Source organism: Amborella trichopoda, chromosome 4 (assembly GCF_054954075.1).
Source record: "Amborella trichopoda isolate Santa Cruz 75 chromosome 4, AtrichopodaSantaCruz75HAP2 v2.0, whole genome shotgun sequence".
Lineage (NCBI taxonomy): Eukaryota > Viridiplantae > Streptophyta > Magnoliopsida > Amborellales > Amborellaceae > Amborella > Amborella trichopoda.
In genome coordinates this window covers 7,867,024-7,883,472 of record NC_142339.1, presented here as the reverse complement: position 1 = coordinate 7,883,472, position 16,449 = coordinate 7,867,024, and the positions used below count along the sequence as shown (strand labels likewise).

Below are 16,449 nucleotides of genomic sequence, written 5' to 3'. Positions count from 1 at the left end.
AGCCACCAAATTGAATCCTTGAAAAGTCATCCAAAATCCAATCCTTGGGGATTTTCACAACCTCTTTCAAACCATCTATATTCTTAGAAACTACATACCACCATTATCTCCCTTAATTAAATCTTGGGGCTTACGCGTAGAAATCGAACAACCCTCCGTATGATTTGGAAATCTACCCATAGGAATCCATCTTTTTGAAACTTTGGGGGTTACTGTTTTTTGAAATTCAAATTTTCAAGAAAAATTCCGGCGAGATCTCAATGTCCCACCAACCTACAATTTCCCAATCTCCGGTGATTTCCTTAACTCCGGCATCTGCACCTTATGTCGGTCCTGATGTCCTGCTGCAAAGCGACAACAGGCTTACCACCAACAGGTGCCACCCTAGAGCAAACATCACTAATCACACTGTCGAAAAACTCCTCACCAATAACTAGACAAATCCTTGCTAATAACCAGACAAATTTTTTCAGGGAGAGGAAAACCTTTAGCTTTCGAAATTTTAACCTGCACCATCTTACCTACTAGGTTCAAAAAAGAATCCCAATCCATATCCAAGTCCATCCACTATCTTTTTTATGATGGCCCAGTTCCAAGCGTACAGTGGGATACCACAGAGACCAATCCAAATAAATTCTTTCTAAACAAAGGAAACATGATCGGCAGGCTTCCATAAATCTAATAAAAGTAGACTTCCCTGATTCTACAAAAATTGTTTCGTAGAGCTCTACTGGCCTCTTCCTTATATCGAAGTTTGAAAACAATTTTGTTCATACCAATAACCTTCACATCAAGACGAAACGGAAGATTCCAACCCCTCTGTGCCCAATCAGAGAGGCCAAAAAACTCAGAGATAGGAGGAAAAAAAAGAAATCTATCACAAAGACCTCAAACTTAATATTAAGCTGCTCCCATTCAGCACTCTGAATCCGAACCAAGGGGGAGGTAGACCTACCCAGAGCATCCCCACGACATCTAAAATAGATGCTTCTCTCTCATTCATACCCTCCTTGACTTAGTACCTACTTCTCTCTCTTTCATACGCTCCTCGACTTAGTACCCATATAATTCTCTCTCCTTCATACCCTCTTCGACTTAGTTCCCACATAAATTCGAGTGCTTGTTTGCACAAAAAAAAGTCGTTACCTACTTGCACAAGTTTAAAAGATTTTTTTTACCAATCATAAGAGGCATAAATTTTGCCATTTCCTTAAAGTTTCTAAAAGCGATCATATAGAGAATTAAAAACTCCACATTGCAATATTCTTAACGTTATCGTGGCATCTTGCAAACTTATGACTTTCTCTAAATTGATACAAGCTCATTTCTCTTTTAAAAATATCAAAATTCTGAAATTTGAGTTTTCAAATACTTAGATTTCACCATCTAAAAATTGTAGGTCTCTATTCAATCTCAAGAGACATTATTTTTTGGGGAATTATAAGAAATATATTTTAATTTTCATTTAATAAAAAAAAACCTTCAACTTTCAAAAACTTCATCCACACCATTTTTCCTCAATTTTGACATTTTTTTTTTTTACCAAAATAGCTTTCACGGTAGTATATTACCGTAATGACTATCGCATTACATTACTTAAAGTACCATAATGATAGAGCCTTCACAATAATACGGCTATCGTAAATGCTATTTTGATTAAAAAAAATGCTAAAATTGAGAAAAAATGGTATGGATGAGGTTTATAAAAGTGAGTTTTTTTTTTTTAAAAAGTATATTTCTGATAATTTCCCTATTTTTTTCAAGCGTATAGAGGGTACAATTAGGATTTTTTTTTAGTGTAGTCAATCAATGAGTTGAAAATGTTACATCCCCAAAATTTCGGATCCTAAAATTAATTCCAGATGGGGTTTTACTCCGGTGAGTAAATGAAAAGTAGGGTACTTTGGGCTACATAAATATGCAATAGTGCCACTCCTATTTTGGGCATGGCAATGTAATATTTTCGGTGGATTACTAAATGGACCTGGTTTCTAGGCGACCAAGCCCACATATGTAGAAATGCGAGCCTCTTAATAAATCTATTTTTGAGAGGGATTTAAAAAAGTATTTTTTAAGGACACGTAATCTCTAACACTAGATCATGAATATGAAAAAATAAGTAAATTTTTAAAACAAGATATAATAATTCTAATAAGAAAACATTTGGACCGTTAGTTTCCATTGTTTTTAGATAAAACACCTACTTGCATCCGTCTTTAAGATGGATGCTTTACACTTTCTGGAACGTATATGTAGAAATGTGTTTCCACTTGCATGAAACAATTTTCTTTACTAAATCTCTAAAGACAAGATTTTTTATTATGTATAAATTTTTCCACTTCTTTAAAGTTTCCAAAAAGCAATTACAGAGAATAAAAAATCCCTGTTACGATATTCTAACGTTGATGTGGCATCTTGCAAACTCAAGATTCTCTCTCTTACCTCTTTCTCTCACTAAATCGATACAAGTTTATTTTTGTCTCTAAATTGATAGGATTCTCTCATTCCTCTTTCTCTCTAAATCGATACATACTCAATTATCTCGTCCTTTGTTTATTCCATTTATAAATATGTATCTCGACCTTCACTTCCATTCACTAAACCTATAGTACTACAATCTCTTTGAGTTTTTTTTTAATATATATCTGCGTTTTTTATGGCTTCTGCTTCTTCTTCTTAATTGGATAACAATTTAAGATAATTTCTCTAAATTTTGAAATTATAGCTCTCTCTCTCTCCTTCCAAACTCTCTCTCTCTAACCCCTCTCCCAATTCTCTCTAAGAATAACCCAAGTAGATTTGGTAGTTGTTTTCCCTATTTGCAAGAAACACAATAGGCTCTTATTAAGGGAAGGGAGAGGGAGGAAGGGAGGAAAATAAAAATAAAAAATGTCATTACGTACTTGCACAAGTTTAAAAAAAAAGATTTACAACTCCTAAAAGGCATAAATTTTTCCATTTCCTTAAAGTTTCCAAAAGCGTTCATATAGAGAATAAAAAGCTCCAAATTGTAATATTTTTAATGCTGATGTGGCATCTTACTCATTTTTTTTTAAAAAAAAAAAAAATCTGAAATTTGAGTTACTTAGATTTCACCATCTAAAAATTATAGGTCTCTATTCAATCTCAAGAGACATTATGTTTTGGAAAAATTATAAGAAATATACTTTAATTTTCATCTAATTGAAAAAAAAAACCTTCAACTTTCAAAAGCTTCATCCACACCCTTTTTTTCTTAATTTTGACTTTTTTTTTTTACCAAAATAGCTTTCACAGTAGTCATATTACCGTAATGACTACCGCATTACATTACTTAAAATACCGTAATGATAGAGCCTTCACAGTAATACGACGATCGTGAATGCTAGTTTGATAAAAAAAAATGCTAAAATTGAGAAAAAAAGTATGGAGGAGGTTTATAAAAGTGAGTTTTTTTTTTTTCTTTGATTAGACAAAAATTAAGGTATATTTCTGATAATTTCCCTATTTTTTTCAAGTGTATAGAGAGTACAATTAGGGATTTTTTTTAGTGTAGTCAATCAATGAGTTGAAAATGTTACATCCCCAAAATTTCGGATCCTAAAATTAATTCCAAGTGGGGTTTTACCCGAGGGAGTAAATGAGCAGTAGGGTATTTTTGGGCTACGTAAATATGCAATAGTTCCACTCCTATTTTGGGCATGGCAATGTAATATTTTTGGTGGATTACTAAATGGACCCGTTTCTATGCGGCTAAGTCCACATATGTAGAAATGGAGGCCTCTTAATAAATCTATTTTTGAGATGGATTTTAAAAACGTAATTTTTAAAGACATGTAATCTCTAACATGGAGATCATGAATATAAAAAAATAAGTAAATTTTTACAACTAGATATAATAATTCTAATAAGAAAACATTTGGACCGTTAATTTTTATTATTTTTAGATAGAATGCCTACTTGCATCCATCTTTAAGATGGATGATTTACACTTTCTGGACCTAGAAATGCGTTTCCACCTGCACGAAACAATTTTTTTTACTAAATCCCTAAAGCACAAGATTTTTAATTATGCATAAATTTTACCACTTCTTTAAAGTTTCCAAAAAGCATTGACAGGGAGAATTAAAAACCCCTGTTACGATATTCTAACGCTGATGTGACATCTCGTAAACTCATAAAATTCTCTCGTTACAAGCTTGTTTCTCTCTAAATCGATAGGATTCTCTCTCCTTTTTCTCTCTCTAAATCGATACAAACTCAATTACCTCGTCTCGTGTTTATTCCATTTATAAATCTATATCCCTACCTTCACTTCCATTCACTAAACTTATAATACTAAATCTCTCTGCTTTTTTTTTTAACATCTCTCTACGCTTTTTGTGGCTACTGCTTCTTCTTAATTGCATATCAGTTTAAGGTAATTTCTCTTTCTTGCTCTAAAATTTTGAAATGATAGCCCTTTTTTTTTCCTTCAAGGCTCTCTCTAACCCCCTGCCCCAATTACAACCCAAGTGGATTTGGTGGTTGTTTTCCCTTTCTGCACGAAACACAATAAGCTCTTTCTATGTATTAAAATTTTGCATAATTTTTGTCAATCTTCTATGATTTTTCCATGTTTGATAAATAGGAAATTGATACAAGCTCAATTATTTTGCGTTTCTTCCATTTATCAATCTGTTATCTCTACCTGTACTTCGGGTTTTTGGATTGCTCGGAACCATCGCTCTGGGTTTTTTATTTACTGCTTGGGAACTAGATAATTCGTTGAGGTACTCTCTCTTTCTCGCTCTAAGATTTCGAAGGTTGAGTTTTGAAATGACAACCAATTTTGAAACCATTTGTTCAGAGAGGGAGAACGATCTAAGAAGAATGAATTCTGTGTGCGAGAGAGATCTAATGGAATTTTGTGCAAAATAGAGAATATAAAGAAAAAAAGGTAGTAAAAAGTTTATATAAGATAGTAATCCGGACTTTTGTGCAAAATAGAGATTATAAGACAGTAAAACCTCACCTCAAATCTTCACCCAGAAAGCATTTTCATCAAAGAAATTTTAATGGTTTTAAAATTAATTTTCAACATCAATAATAAAATTTGAAATTAAAAAAATAGTACAGAGGTTGCTGATCTGTAAATATTTACTTTTAAGGGCGAATTGGATGGTTTAGATAATTTGTTACGGTATACATTATTTTTATAGCTTAAAATCTTTTTTTTTTTTTTCTTTTTTTCACAACGATAACGTTCAAGTGGAAATGATTGATGTAAAGAATTTTCAACGGTTGAATTATAATTTTAGCCATTCTCCTTGTTTTAAACACTAGAACCCGTTCACCCTAATATATTTGTTTTGAGACAGAGCAGGGACACTTGCCCAAGCGAAAGAGGAAAGTGAGAGAATCCGATGCCACAACACCGAAATTTATGCTCGTGAAAGATTAGGAAAGACAAATTTTTGTTCTGCTTAAATCGTAGTTTTTCGTTGGAATATCTTACCCGTATTTTTGCTCAATGGTTACTAAAAGATAAATTTTTGGAGATTTTTCTCTTAATTAAAGAGAAGATTATTCATCATAATGATCGTAGAAAATCTTGAGAAATACGGAACCATAAACGATATAAATTGAGAGGGAAGAGGTGAAGGGTTAAACGGTTATAGAGAGAGAGAGAGAGAGAGAGAGTTGAATCTATTAACAGTTGATTGAAATATTGCAGGTCCAGAAAGAGGAAGGGATACGAAAGAATGCCAACCAAAAGAAAGGCTAAGGATATTCAAATCCATAACTCGTCCAACTATGTCAAACGAAGAAATGGTTTACAGAAGAAATTACACGAACTCTCAGTACTGTGTGGAATTGATGCTTGCATCATATCTTTCTCAGACGCCTCATCTTCCTGTGTTCCGGATATTTCGCCTCAAGACACAAATTACTGTCTCTCGCTCTGCGAAAGATATCTCGGTCTCGACAAATCCGAGAGAGAAAAGAAACTCCAGGATTGCTCTCACTTCTTGTCGGAGAAAATACAGAGTTTAAAGCAACAGATTGATAAAAAGAGAGAGGAAAACATGGAGGCTAAATTGGGAGCGATGGTTTATGGACTCTCTGGCCATCACAGAATTGATGAATTATCTATCGATGACCTTCAGAAGCTCTCTGGTCATATCGATGTCTTCCTGCACAAGATCACAGAACGCGATCAGTTTTTAGAGATGGGGAAACATAGTGTGACAGAAGAGATATTGAAGGTTGAGAATGGGGGAAAATTATCCGCGAATTCTCAGGAAATTGCAAGCGATTTCGCAGCCGCTTTTTCGGCGACTCCAGAACTTGGGAATGGGATCAAATTTGCTCCAAAACATGAGGCTGGTTTAGGCCAGTTTATCGACAATTTTCCGGGGACTCCATGTCTCGACACTTTTCCGGCAACTCTAGGTGTTTCTCCGGCTACTTTTCCGGCCATTTCAGGAGATTTTCAGGCTGATCTAGGCGATTTATTAGCCAGGTATGGCCTGTATCTGGCGCCCACACGCGAGGGCTTTCCATGCACGTGGCAGGTTTCTGTACTGCCATATCAACAGATGAGTCAGCATGTGGTCGAGGGTAGGTGGGGCCCACAGTTGCCGAATCAGCACCTTCCCGACTTGTTTGATATGGAGGGCGACCTGAATCCACATCAGCAGGTGACTCAGCTGCCATGTAACTTGCCACATCAACAATACTGGGACCCTGAGTTCCAACAAGTCGCCGACCCTCAGCCCATGAATGTTGAGAGGTGGGTCCAGGATTGGAGCTCGCCTTTGGGTAATTGACACATCATCATTCCAGTTAGTCCACCTGTGTTAGAGGGTGCCACGTTGGCAAGCCAAGTTTTGGGTTTGTCATGGCTGGCGTTTTTGAAGGGCTCCTTATTAACTGTGTCTGTCTGTTTGTCTTGCATTTAACTAATTTTCTGTGGTTCTAATTGGTATATTTATTAGCGATCGAGGAATGACACGATTATAGATAGATTAGCGGCCGTGATTGATTCATTGTGTAATTTTGTCTCTCATTTTCAATGGGAGCTCCTGTTTATACCACTTCTCTAAGAGTTAATGGAGTTCTGTAATCTCTCTTTCTCTCTCTCTCTCTCTCTCTCTCTCTACAGTAATTGCATAAGTTATATGTCTACTTTGGAGTGCATAAATCCAATTGAAACAGTAATTGCATAAGGTACCTTTTATTGCTAATCATATGAAACCTTAAAAGCAGTGGTCGCACACTTGGCCGGTTCAACTCGGACCCAGCTGGTCAAATGTGAACCCAGCTAAAAATTAAGAAATTTGTTTGTAATGTGTTTTTAAATGTTTTTTTTTTATCATTTTGGCAAAGATACACTATTTCCAAGACTTCAAATCCATTTTTTTTCAGAAAACAATTTGAGGATTTTTTGGCATCAAAACCACCTCTTCTAGTGAATTCTGAGGTGCGCAATTTGATTATTTAAGGCCTCATCCTTAATACAAACTTTTCCTATTATAGAATTACAAAACATTTCCGATTAGATTAGTTCTTTTTCTTTTCATAGGCATTGTAATTAAACCTGCAACATAAGATGACATCATTTACTCCAAACTACAACTTCCATAGTCATCCACATACAAAAACCCAAAGGTCTTCTACATGAAAGCTCCTAATCTCTTAGTAGAGTAATAGAAACAAGCCTGGCAGAAAGGCAAAGACAAACTTCTTGAGGTATAATAGCCAAATTAAGTTTATAACGATGGTGCACTCTCCTCTAGACCCTAAATACAAGGTTAAAACAACAAGGAATCTCATCGCTGTACAGACCAAACATATATCTCATCTCTAAATGTTATTTCCCATCCATAAAATAGAAAAGCAGCCCACAAAAGTAACATCCCCTTTGAGTTTCAATTTGACCTTAATCTGTTCAGGATTAACAAATATATATATATATATATATATATATATATATAGCAGCCACCATTAGAAAGCTACTGTAGACTGTAGAGAGCATTTCGACTTGCCATTGCTTCCTCCCCTGATGAATACTACAATAAAAACACATAATTAAAAAAAGGGAAATTTATCAAGAGATGAACTATTTAATATTGTACCTCTTTCTTTTGATTTTACATAATTCTGCCTTGGCTGGTCCTAAGCCGATCCCAAGCCCAGGTAAAGGAGGAGTGTTGTGTTAGGTAGGGAGCCAGCACAAAACTTTGCCAAATCCTATCATGAATCTTGAACATATGAGCAAAATGGCAGAACATGATTCATGTAGCCAATCCTAAATAGTTGGGACAACCTTAAATAGTTGAGATAAATTTAGATGATGATGATGAACTATTTCGTTTGATTTAAATAGTTGATAAGTTAGGTGTATTTTAATCATTTTCCCTTAAAAAATGACAAAATAATATGAAAAGGATTCACTATAGCCCATGAAAGCTATTTAGAGAAAAGCAGCTGAATTGGAAACCTGAAAGGGCATTTTCCTTATCGTTTTTTTTTGTTACTATTATTCTTTTCAATCACCAAGCATATGATATTTAATAATTTATGGCTGAGGGAGAGAGTGCGTGTTTGAGAGAGAGAGAGAGAGAGTATTTATGTATAAAAAGACATACAGTGACATAACAGTGGGTCTTGATGTGGTCCATCAGAATTTAGAGACAATCCCAGTTTTTGCCAGAAGCTCTTGAACAGCTTTTAGAGTGAATGGACGCAGGAATTGGTCAATCCTCAAAGAAGTAGTTGCAGGCTTTTCCGATGGAGGAACTGCATAACAAAATTTTAAGAACCCACTTTAGTTTTCTTTTTCTTTTTCTTCCTTTTTTTTCAAAGAAAATAGAAGAATCCACACTAGTTACTCATTTAACAACCTACAAATAAAAGAAACTTGTCCCACAGAAAGTTCAAAAGAAGTTTGTAAATCTTCCTGGGCTTCTACTGTGTTCATGGCATGCATACCCAAATGCTTATCTGTAAGCTCTATTTCCCAACTTGCATTTCACATTTTCTTAAAAAGATATTTGCATTTCGCATGACTTGTATGTTGCATGATTCCAAGTATAATACAGTAATTCTTGAAACTACTACCATACCACCCACTCAAACAAATCAAAAGCATGGTAAAGTCAAGTCTAAGAACCAATTTACCCACTTTAAAAAAGCAAGGGGAAAAGAACTATTGCAAGCCCAACTTGCACAACCAGAAGAAGAAGAGGAAGAAGAACAAAATGAAGCTTACCAATGCGATCTTTAGGGGCACCTCCATCATCGGGAGAGTCGCGATTACTGAGCGTGGTCTTAGGCAAGGATGAAAATCTATCTCTAGGCACAGAAAAAGAATTACTAAGGGGAGGAGCAGAACGAAGAGAATTTGAGATTCGGATACCCTGAGTGGCTCCGAGTTCCACCTACGCTGCCTCTTTGAAGGGTCATTGACCCTGGGTGCCTCCTGATCTGCACATAATAAAAGGGGAAAAATCAATAATAAAACATGTAAAGTAGCAATTATTTTAATACTCTCAGAAAATAAAAATAGCAATTTTTCTTGAAAACAAGAAAGGAAAAACTCAAAATCATGGAAATGTTAGAAGTCATATTTCACAATGAACTACCTCTTTCAGCCTTTTAATAGTACAATAAGGGTAAATATAATAAAAGGGAAAGTTAGACACTTCCAATAAGCACTTGGCTTTCAAAGAGGGAAGTTTTTCTTTCTCCCTGGTATAAGTTGAACGCCTTATACCCAGAAATATTATGAAGCGGCATGACATATGGTCTGTTGCAACTTGCAACTAGAGTAAACTTGGGGAACAGGCCATAAAGAAATTTACACTGATGAGAAAAGGACCAAAGTACCAACGGAAAGACATCTAAATGACAGTATATGTAACTATGTAGCTTTTAGTTTTTATTGGTTAACATGCGGAAGTTGTGTAAAACTTTACGGTTTCCAAATATTTATCAAGGGCTTGCATAAAAACTTGTACAAAGGTTTATTGCCTCAATACCCTTGCATCATGCACATGAAGACAATTTCAAAGATCTCTTTGGTGAAAAACCACAAGGTGCAGGATAGCATGAAGGCAATTTCAAAGATCTCTTTGGTGAAAAACCACGAGGTGCAGGATAGCATGAAGGCAATTTCAAAGATCTCTTCGGTGAAAAACCACAAGGTGCAGCATAGTAACACTACACCCACTACATACAAATTACTATTATTGGGAAATACACTAATTATCACTTACATTCCATGTACCCAAATCTATGAAACAAAAACTTCCCACTATTGTAGAACTGTATAGGAGAGTTGAGAACATTAGATTATTCCAAAGAGGAAAACTATACATACTTTTTTATATAATTCATAGGCAACTTTTCATGTTACTGAGAAAAAGCAAGATTGTAAATGTGCTTTTGCAAAATTTTGGCAGCCTTGGACCACAACTGTTTACTTGACCTAGAAACCTAAGAGCATTACTCCAACATCATGGTGACTTATTACACAATTCAAGCTAACTTATTCAAATAGTACAAGCAATAAATAGATCCAAATCACAGAAAGAAAACTAAGTATGCATGCAAACAAGACAATGCAATAGTACATACCACCTTCAATTTTTCTTTTCTCCCCAATATTCACTGAGTCATTGCTTCTGTCTACAATAACATTCTTCTCATTTGGAGAGGAATCAGCCACAGCAGCAACAACAGCAATGTCCTCTTTTATTGGACACAATTTTGATACTCCATCCTTGTCTCTGACTTCAACAGTATTTTAAATAACATCACTTTGTTTACTCTCTAATCCATCATCCTCCAGTGATTCATCCCCCGAACTTCTATCTAAATTCAGTTTTTTAGAAGAACCACCATCTGCACTATCAACTTTCTTGATAAGGTCTGCATGGGTACTAGCAGCAAGGGTCTCATCAATCTCCATAGAGCGCTGATACACACCTGGCTCTTGACCATCCAAAGAACCACCAACTGGAGGTACTTCAGTGGATGATTTGTAGGCCCCCTCTGGATTACTAACTTCTAATTCTAAATGTAAATTATCAGCATTCAAATTATCCTTTAGTTCATTCTTTTCATTTTCATTAATTGACACAGAATCGCTAGAAACAGAATCACACTTTAGCAGAACCCCTGAAATAGGGCTGAACTTTTCAGATACCTGAGAATTTGGGTTGAAAAGGTTGGGCTCCTCGCTTTTGATAGGACTCCGGAATGCCTCATCTTCTATCACAGGTTTATGCTTACACTGTTTGTCAGTGGACTCTATCTGGTTTACAAGGTTGGGCACCTCACTTTTGTTGGGACCCGTTTCAGATACCTGAGAATTTGGGTTGCAAAGGTTGGGCTCCTCACTTTTGATACGACACCTGGATGCCTCACCTTCTATCACACGTTCATGCTTGCACTCTTTGTCAATGGACTCTATCCGGTTTACAAGGTTGGGCTCCTCGCTTTTGTTGGGACTCTTTGATGCCTTGTCTTCTTTCAGACTTTCATGACTAGACTGTTTCTCAACGGATTCTATCTGTTTAACAGGGCTATGACTGACCGAAATGCTGACTTCTGTAGAACCTGTTGGAAATGTAACCATAAATTCAGAGGTCTCAATTTTCATAGAATCAGTCAATTCACAATCTTGAGCTTCAACCCCTTGATTGGGAATGGCATTGCTGTTATCATTGTCAACCATTGTGGTATCCTTATCCTTAGTTTCAGTATCACCTATGATGCACTCAATAGTGTTCTTTTTAGCTTCATTTTCACCTGGTTGATATACTGTGCATTTCCCAAATCTGTCAGCTCCTCATCATTCTGCTGAACCTGAGGAACAACTTCAGTATCCAAGCCATCGCCCACATTTTCCTGAACAGTTCTCATCATTTAGAATTGCTTCCGACAACCGCTTCAGTAAATCCTCCTTTAAACCCTTAGTTATGATATTACGTCTCCGAAGTTCATCTTTCAATTCTGTCACTTTCCATTGTTCAAGTGGCCGATTGCCAAGAACTGGGTACTTAGATGGCATCCTTCCAGTGTTACTCAAGCAAAACTCTGATGTGAAAGTCACCTAAACATCAAGAGAACCCAAATCATATATACCCAGTCATCAAATACTGTACAATGTAAGTAAAAAGTAGTAGAAATGATATTGAACATGCAAACAAAAAAACTTTTAAAGTGAAAAATTAGCGAAGAATAAAATTTTCAAATGTTTGATCGTATATCTACTAAACAGAAGCAAAACCTAAAATTATGAAATACAGTCCATACCTATTAAATGGGATAGAATACATGCCCACACGTGTGTACAGGCACATACATGCAGCCACGCATGCATGACACATGCATGCATAGCTAAGCTTGAAAATTTCACATATAAATTGCAGATATTACCCAAAGAAATCCTTGAGTTCCATACCCAACCCTAAGTCTAAAGGTATTAACCAATAGCCATACATCCACTTTATATCATCTATGAGTAATCTTCTTCTTTATAGGTAAATAACTCTAATAAACAAAACTAAAGTGCGGTGAAAATACAAAATGGAAGTATGGTACCCCTATTCACAAAAAAATATCCAAATGTCGTATTCTATTCTAGGTATGTCCAAATTTGCTAGACTGTATGCCACCATACTACATAATAAAAATACACAAGGTTAATTTCTCTGACAATTCAATAATAGAAAATTCTCAAATAGTTATTTCTAGCTCCATAGAATCAAAGAAATTCAGGCCATCTGAGAGCCCATTGTGAATTGCCTTAAAGACAGCCAACCCTTCAAACTCTTTGGTCATACACAAGTTCCCTCCAGGCCCGCAAATGCCCAATCCTAAATATAATAGCACTAAACAACCAAAAATAAGACTAGAGAGGGAAATGAGGCGATCATTTGGGTTAGGGGGGATAGAAACTGGCTATGTGGATTGTCACTTGTTAGAGGGAATGTGGATTGGAGCAACAATACGAACAAATTTAGAAAGGAAGGTATGGTCATGTGGGCGAATTTTCTCTATAGTTCTCTACCTTGTTGGCAATCTGGCAATGAATTTCAAGGGGTAATATCATCGCATCTTAAGAGGAGGGTGAAAAGATACTGGTGGTAAGAAAGAAAATTGAGTTCAATATTATGTCTTGGAAGCTAATCTGAGGAGAAAAAAATGAGAGAGAATGGAGAATTGGTTGACAGAATTAAGTACTATCTTCAGATGTGGTTCCCTCCCAAAGGAGACCTCAAGATCAACTTGCTCATTTGATTTTCCACTTCCAAAAGACCTTCAACAGTTGGCCCAGTTTGTGGCACTTGGGAGCGATGTTCAGCAGATCAGCATTCAGGTTCTAATTGTATTCGACCTAAACCAATAGTTTATGGTATTCGAAGATTAAAATTGGAAAATAATGATAATTTTTCAGAATGTACCAGTGTAATGACCGATATTTGGAAAATATTGGACATAAGAAACTTTATACCGCATAAAATTATAGCGTAATTTTTATTTATTAATATCTCCAAGAAACAATGGATTTATAATGGATTTTCCAGGCACAAACAAATATAATGGTGTTCATATAGCTCGCTTGTTTCATACATTGAGAAAATTGATATATCAGCCATCACATTGATACATAATGAACACTACAAATACTTAACAATATGGGGGATTTTGACTTTGTGGTTTACCATTACATAACAGCCATATATTGGTGCAGGCAAGGCAGTGCTATTAATGTTGGCCAAGTGGCCAATATTTCCAATCTATTAAATATATCCAATATATTAACATCTTTGGGAACCTTTCTTGGGAGCACATACTTCTTATATGGATTGCAATCATCACAGTGATGCCCCTGTTCTTCATTCAGGCTTTAACCCCTGACTCTATCTCAGGTAAACCTCTGATTTCATGGAGGGTCTGATTTTGGATGATGTTTGTGTGGTGTCCTGGCTTGATCAGGACCAATGGCTTCTTTGGAAGTTAGGACCAAAGCTCACCTTGGTTGGATAACAAATATCCTCACATTCTGTCTCTTGGTCTTTCACAGATCCACTGATAGTGATTTGCAGGGGAAGCAGGACAAGTCCTAACTCGGGAAGTTCAGAGGATGCCTTTGAGGAAATTCAAGATATCTTCATTACTTTCCGGACTATGTGATATCCCAGTTATAAAGTTTTGGATGCTGAGTCCTAGTCCGCCATAAAATTCAAGTCAATTTGGGGTTGGGGATATAGCATTCTTATACTATATTTGATTCTCCATTTGGTATTGTAACTACTTCAGTTTGCTCCTTTTCATCGATCGACACCTCTGTTCTTTTGAAATTGGTAAAGAAAGTAATCCGTAAACAAAAGAATCTGTTCACACCTTGATATTTAAATTCAAAGGTCTATGAAAAAAGTATGAAACATCATATTTGAAAATTCAAGCCGTTAGTCTAAAACCAGATTGCCCGAATTCAATTTTCTACAATTCTATGGGACATGATAATGGTGCTGCCTTCAAGCAAGTAGGAGCTAACTAGACATGGGACTAATTGGTTTCCTTACATGTTGAAACCACACGATGTAAAGTTTCCACTATCCCAGTACTAAAAAGCCAACAGTTGATTGAACTGCATAATTTTTTCCTAAATGCAGCAAGGAATCAAATTTAGTTACATGGGTAACGTGACATCAATTCTAGCAAACAATAAAAGAGCTTCCAGAAAACCTAATTGTCAGATATTTCCATTAAAAAGGCATAGTGTCAATATAGTTCAAAATTCAATGCTAAATGATCCATTGTTGCCCCATATCTATAGTGGAATGAGTATGGCCATATAAAAAAGCAATTCTTATGAAAATAAAAGATAAAAAACTGTATTTAAATCTCCAATTCAACAAACAACTTGTACATGTACTATAAAAACCTGTATTAAAATCTCCAATCAACAAGAAACTTATACATAAATTTGCTCTTTTTTAAAAAAAATCAGCAACTACCAAGAAAAATCTAGTGCAACCAGAAAAGAACCAATTTTCATCCATTATCTTCTCTAAAAAAAGAGAGTGAGAAAGAAAGGGGGAGAAAGAAAGTTTCTATGAATCAATTATCATTCCCTATCCACTGAAGCAACGCTTGCAGTAAAAGAAATACAGAAAAAATCAGTATATGCATTCAAAGAAAACAAAGGTGCCGCCTTTTCCATTCCGAAACTCAGAAAATGGAATAGAAGCCCCAAAGACAAATCGCTATCATACTGAAACAAACAATGCAACGGACAGGGTATACAACTAATCATTAACATGCAACCAGAAGTCCATGAAAGAGGACAGGGTAAAAGAATATGGATAAAAACAGCCTACTTTGGATACCGAAAATGAGATTATTGCCTACACCCGGACCCGAATAGTGTTGAGGTTTAAGATTTGGACTCGGATCCGATCCGCCGGGGTCCCATTTTTGAGATACCGAAAAAGAGATTATTGCCTTGATAAAATGCACACCTGGACCAGAATATTGTTTAGGTCTCTAAGATTTGGACCCGGATCCGATCCGCCGGGGTCCCATTTTTGGATCGATATCCAGACTTGGATCAGATCTACCCCCTCAGGTTCCGGGGTTGAGTCCGGGTCCATTGCCACCTCTATTGTGATATTACTTGTTCCACATATCTCGTATATTTGTTTCTTACATAGGATATGTGTTTGATTTACACTATATGTGGTGTATGATTGGGCGAGTATAATCTTGTATATGTGGTGTAATCGGGTTTTTTTTTTTTTTTTTTGTTTTTTTTTTTTTGACAAGGTTACATAGGAATGAAACTTAAGATGTTGAGTTATAAAAATTTAGCCTCTACCATCTTGACCCAAGCACATTTCCTGATTGGGTTTCTATATAAAGTGGCAGTTGTGACAAGTAGAATCATGCATGTTCTTGAATACTCAATGTCTGCTATACTTAATTAAGTGTATTTGTTGTTGTTCTAGATAAGAAACCATTAACGTTTTGCTTATAAACATGACTTCTTGTGTTCTTGTAGGTGAAAAAAATGACTAGTTCATCAACTAGCAATGCTGAGTCATGTCGCGGATGGTACGGTTTCGGTGATGATTATTATAGGAGCTTACAAGATTCGAACATAAGGACGTCACCACCATCAAATAAAGAAATATTGATCAAGATGTTCACTAAGGATATGGCGTTTAATAGAGCAGAATGACGGATCAAAATTAATGTAGCCGATCCTAATTAATTAAAAAAAAACTATGATGATGTTAGACAATTAACAAAGATGAATTGCACAAGTGAACTTTGACGAGCATGTTCTCGTTTACCTTTTAACTTTGAAGTTGGGGATGCCTCACTGTTGTTCTTACGATTGTTATACATGGTTTAGTACTGTTTGTAGTTGTGGTTTTTATGCTTGATAAGTATGTGTGCGTGTTAGAA

At 35.8% G+C, this 16,449-nt stretch overlaps 2 protein-coding genes across 13 annotated transcripts; one reads left to right on the top strand and one right to left on the bottom strand.

The window, feature by feature from the left end:
- Positions 1–5,627: 5,627 nt before the first annotated feature.
- Positions 5,628–15,722, bottom strand: LOC18439575 (uncharacterized). Of its 12 annotated transcripts, none has more exons than XM_088864760.1 (6): positions 15,360–15,722; positions 10,606–12,082; positions 9,236–9,450; positions 8,613–8,763; positions 8,100–8,214; positions 7,600–8,033 (listed from the first exon to the last, which is right to left on the bottom strand). In XM_088864760.1, exon 2 carries the CDS (start codon positions 11,702–11,704, stop codon positions 10,772–10,774), a length of 933 nt encoding a protein of 310 aa, XP_088720886.1. In that variant the 5' UTR covers positions 11,705–12,082; positions 15,360–15,722; the 3' UTR covers positions 7,600–8,033; positions 8,100–8,214; positions 8,613–8,763; positions 9,236–9,450; positions 10,606–10,771. The 12 variants fall into 12 exon arrangements, with proteins under 12 accessions (XP_088720888.1, XP_088720887.1, XP_088720886.1 ...); XM_088864757.1 differs by having other exon boundaries at positions 10,603–12,082; positions 15,360–15,715; XM_088864762.1 differs by lacking the exons at positions 7,600–8,033; positions 8,100–8,214 and adding an exon at positions 5,628–6,155 and having other exon boundaries at positions 10,603–12,082.
- On the top strand, positions 5,724–7,077 carry LOC110007738 (uncharacterized). The gene has a single exon (XM_020670564.2). The coding sequence runs from the start codon at positions 5,724–5,726 to the stop codon at positions 6,789–6,791; it is 1,068 nt and encodes a 355-aa protein (XP_020526223.1). The 3' UTR covers positions 6,792–7,077.
- Positions 15,723–16,449: the final 727 nt, after the last annotated feature.

Bases quoted from the DNA above. Each gene is read 5' to 3' on its own strand.
- LOC110007738 (XM_020670564.2), top strand. From the start codon at position 5,724: ATGCCAACCAAAAGAAAGGCTAAGGATATTCAAATCCATAACTCGTCC.
- LOC18439575 (XM_088864762.1), bottom strand. From the start codon at position 11,704: ATGGTTGACAATGATAACAGCAATGCCATTCCCAATCAAGGGGTTGAA.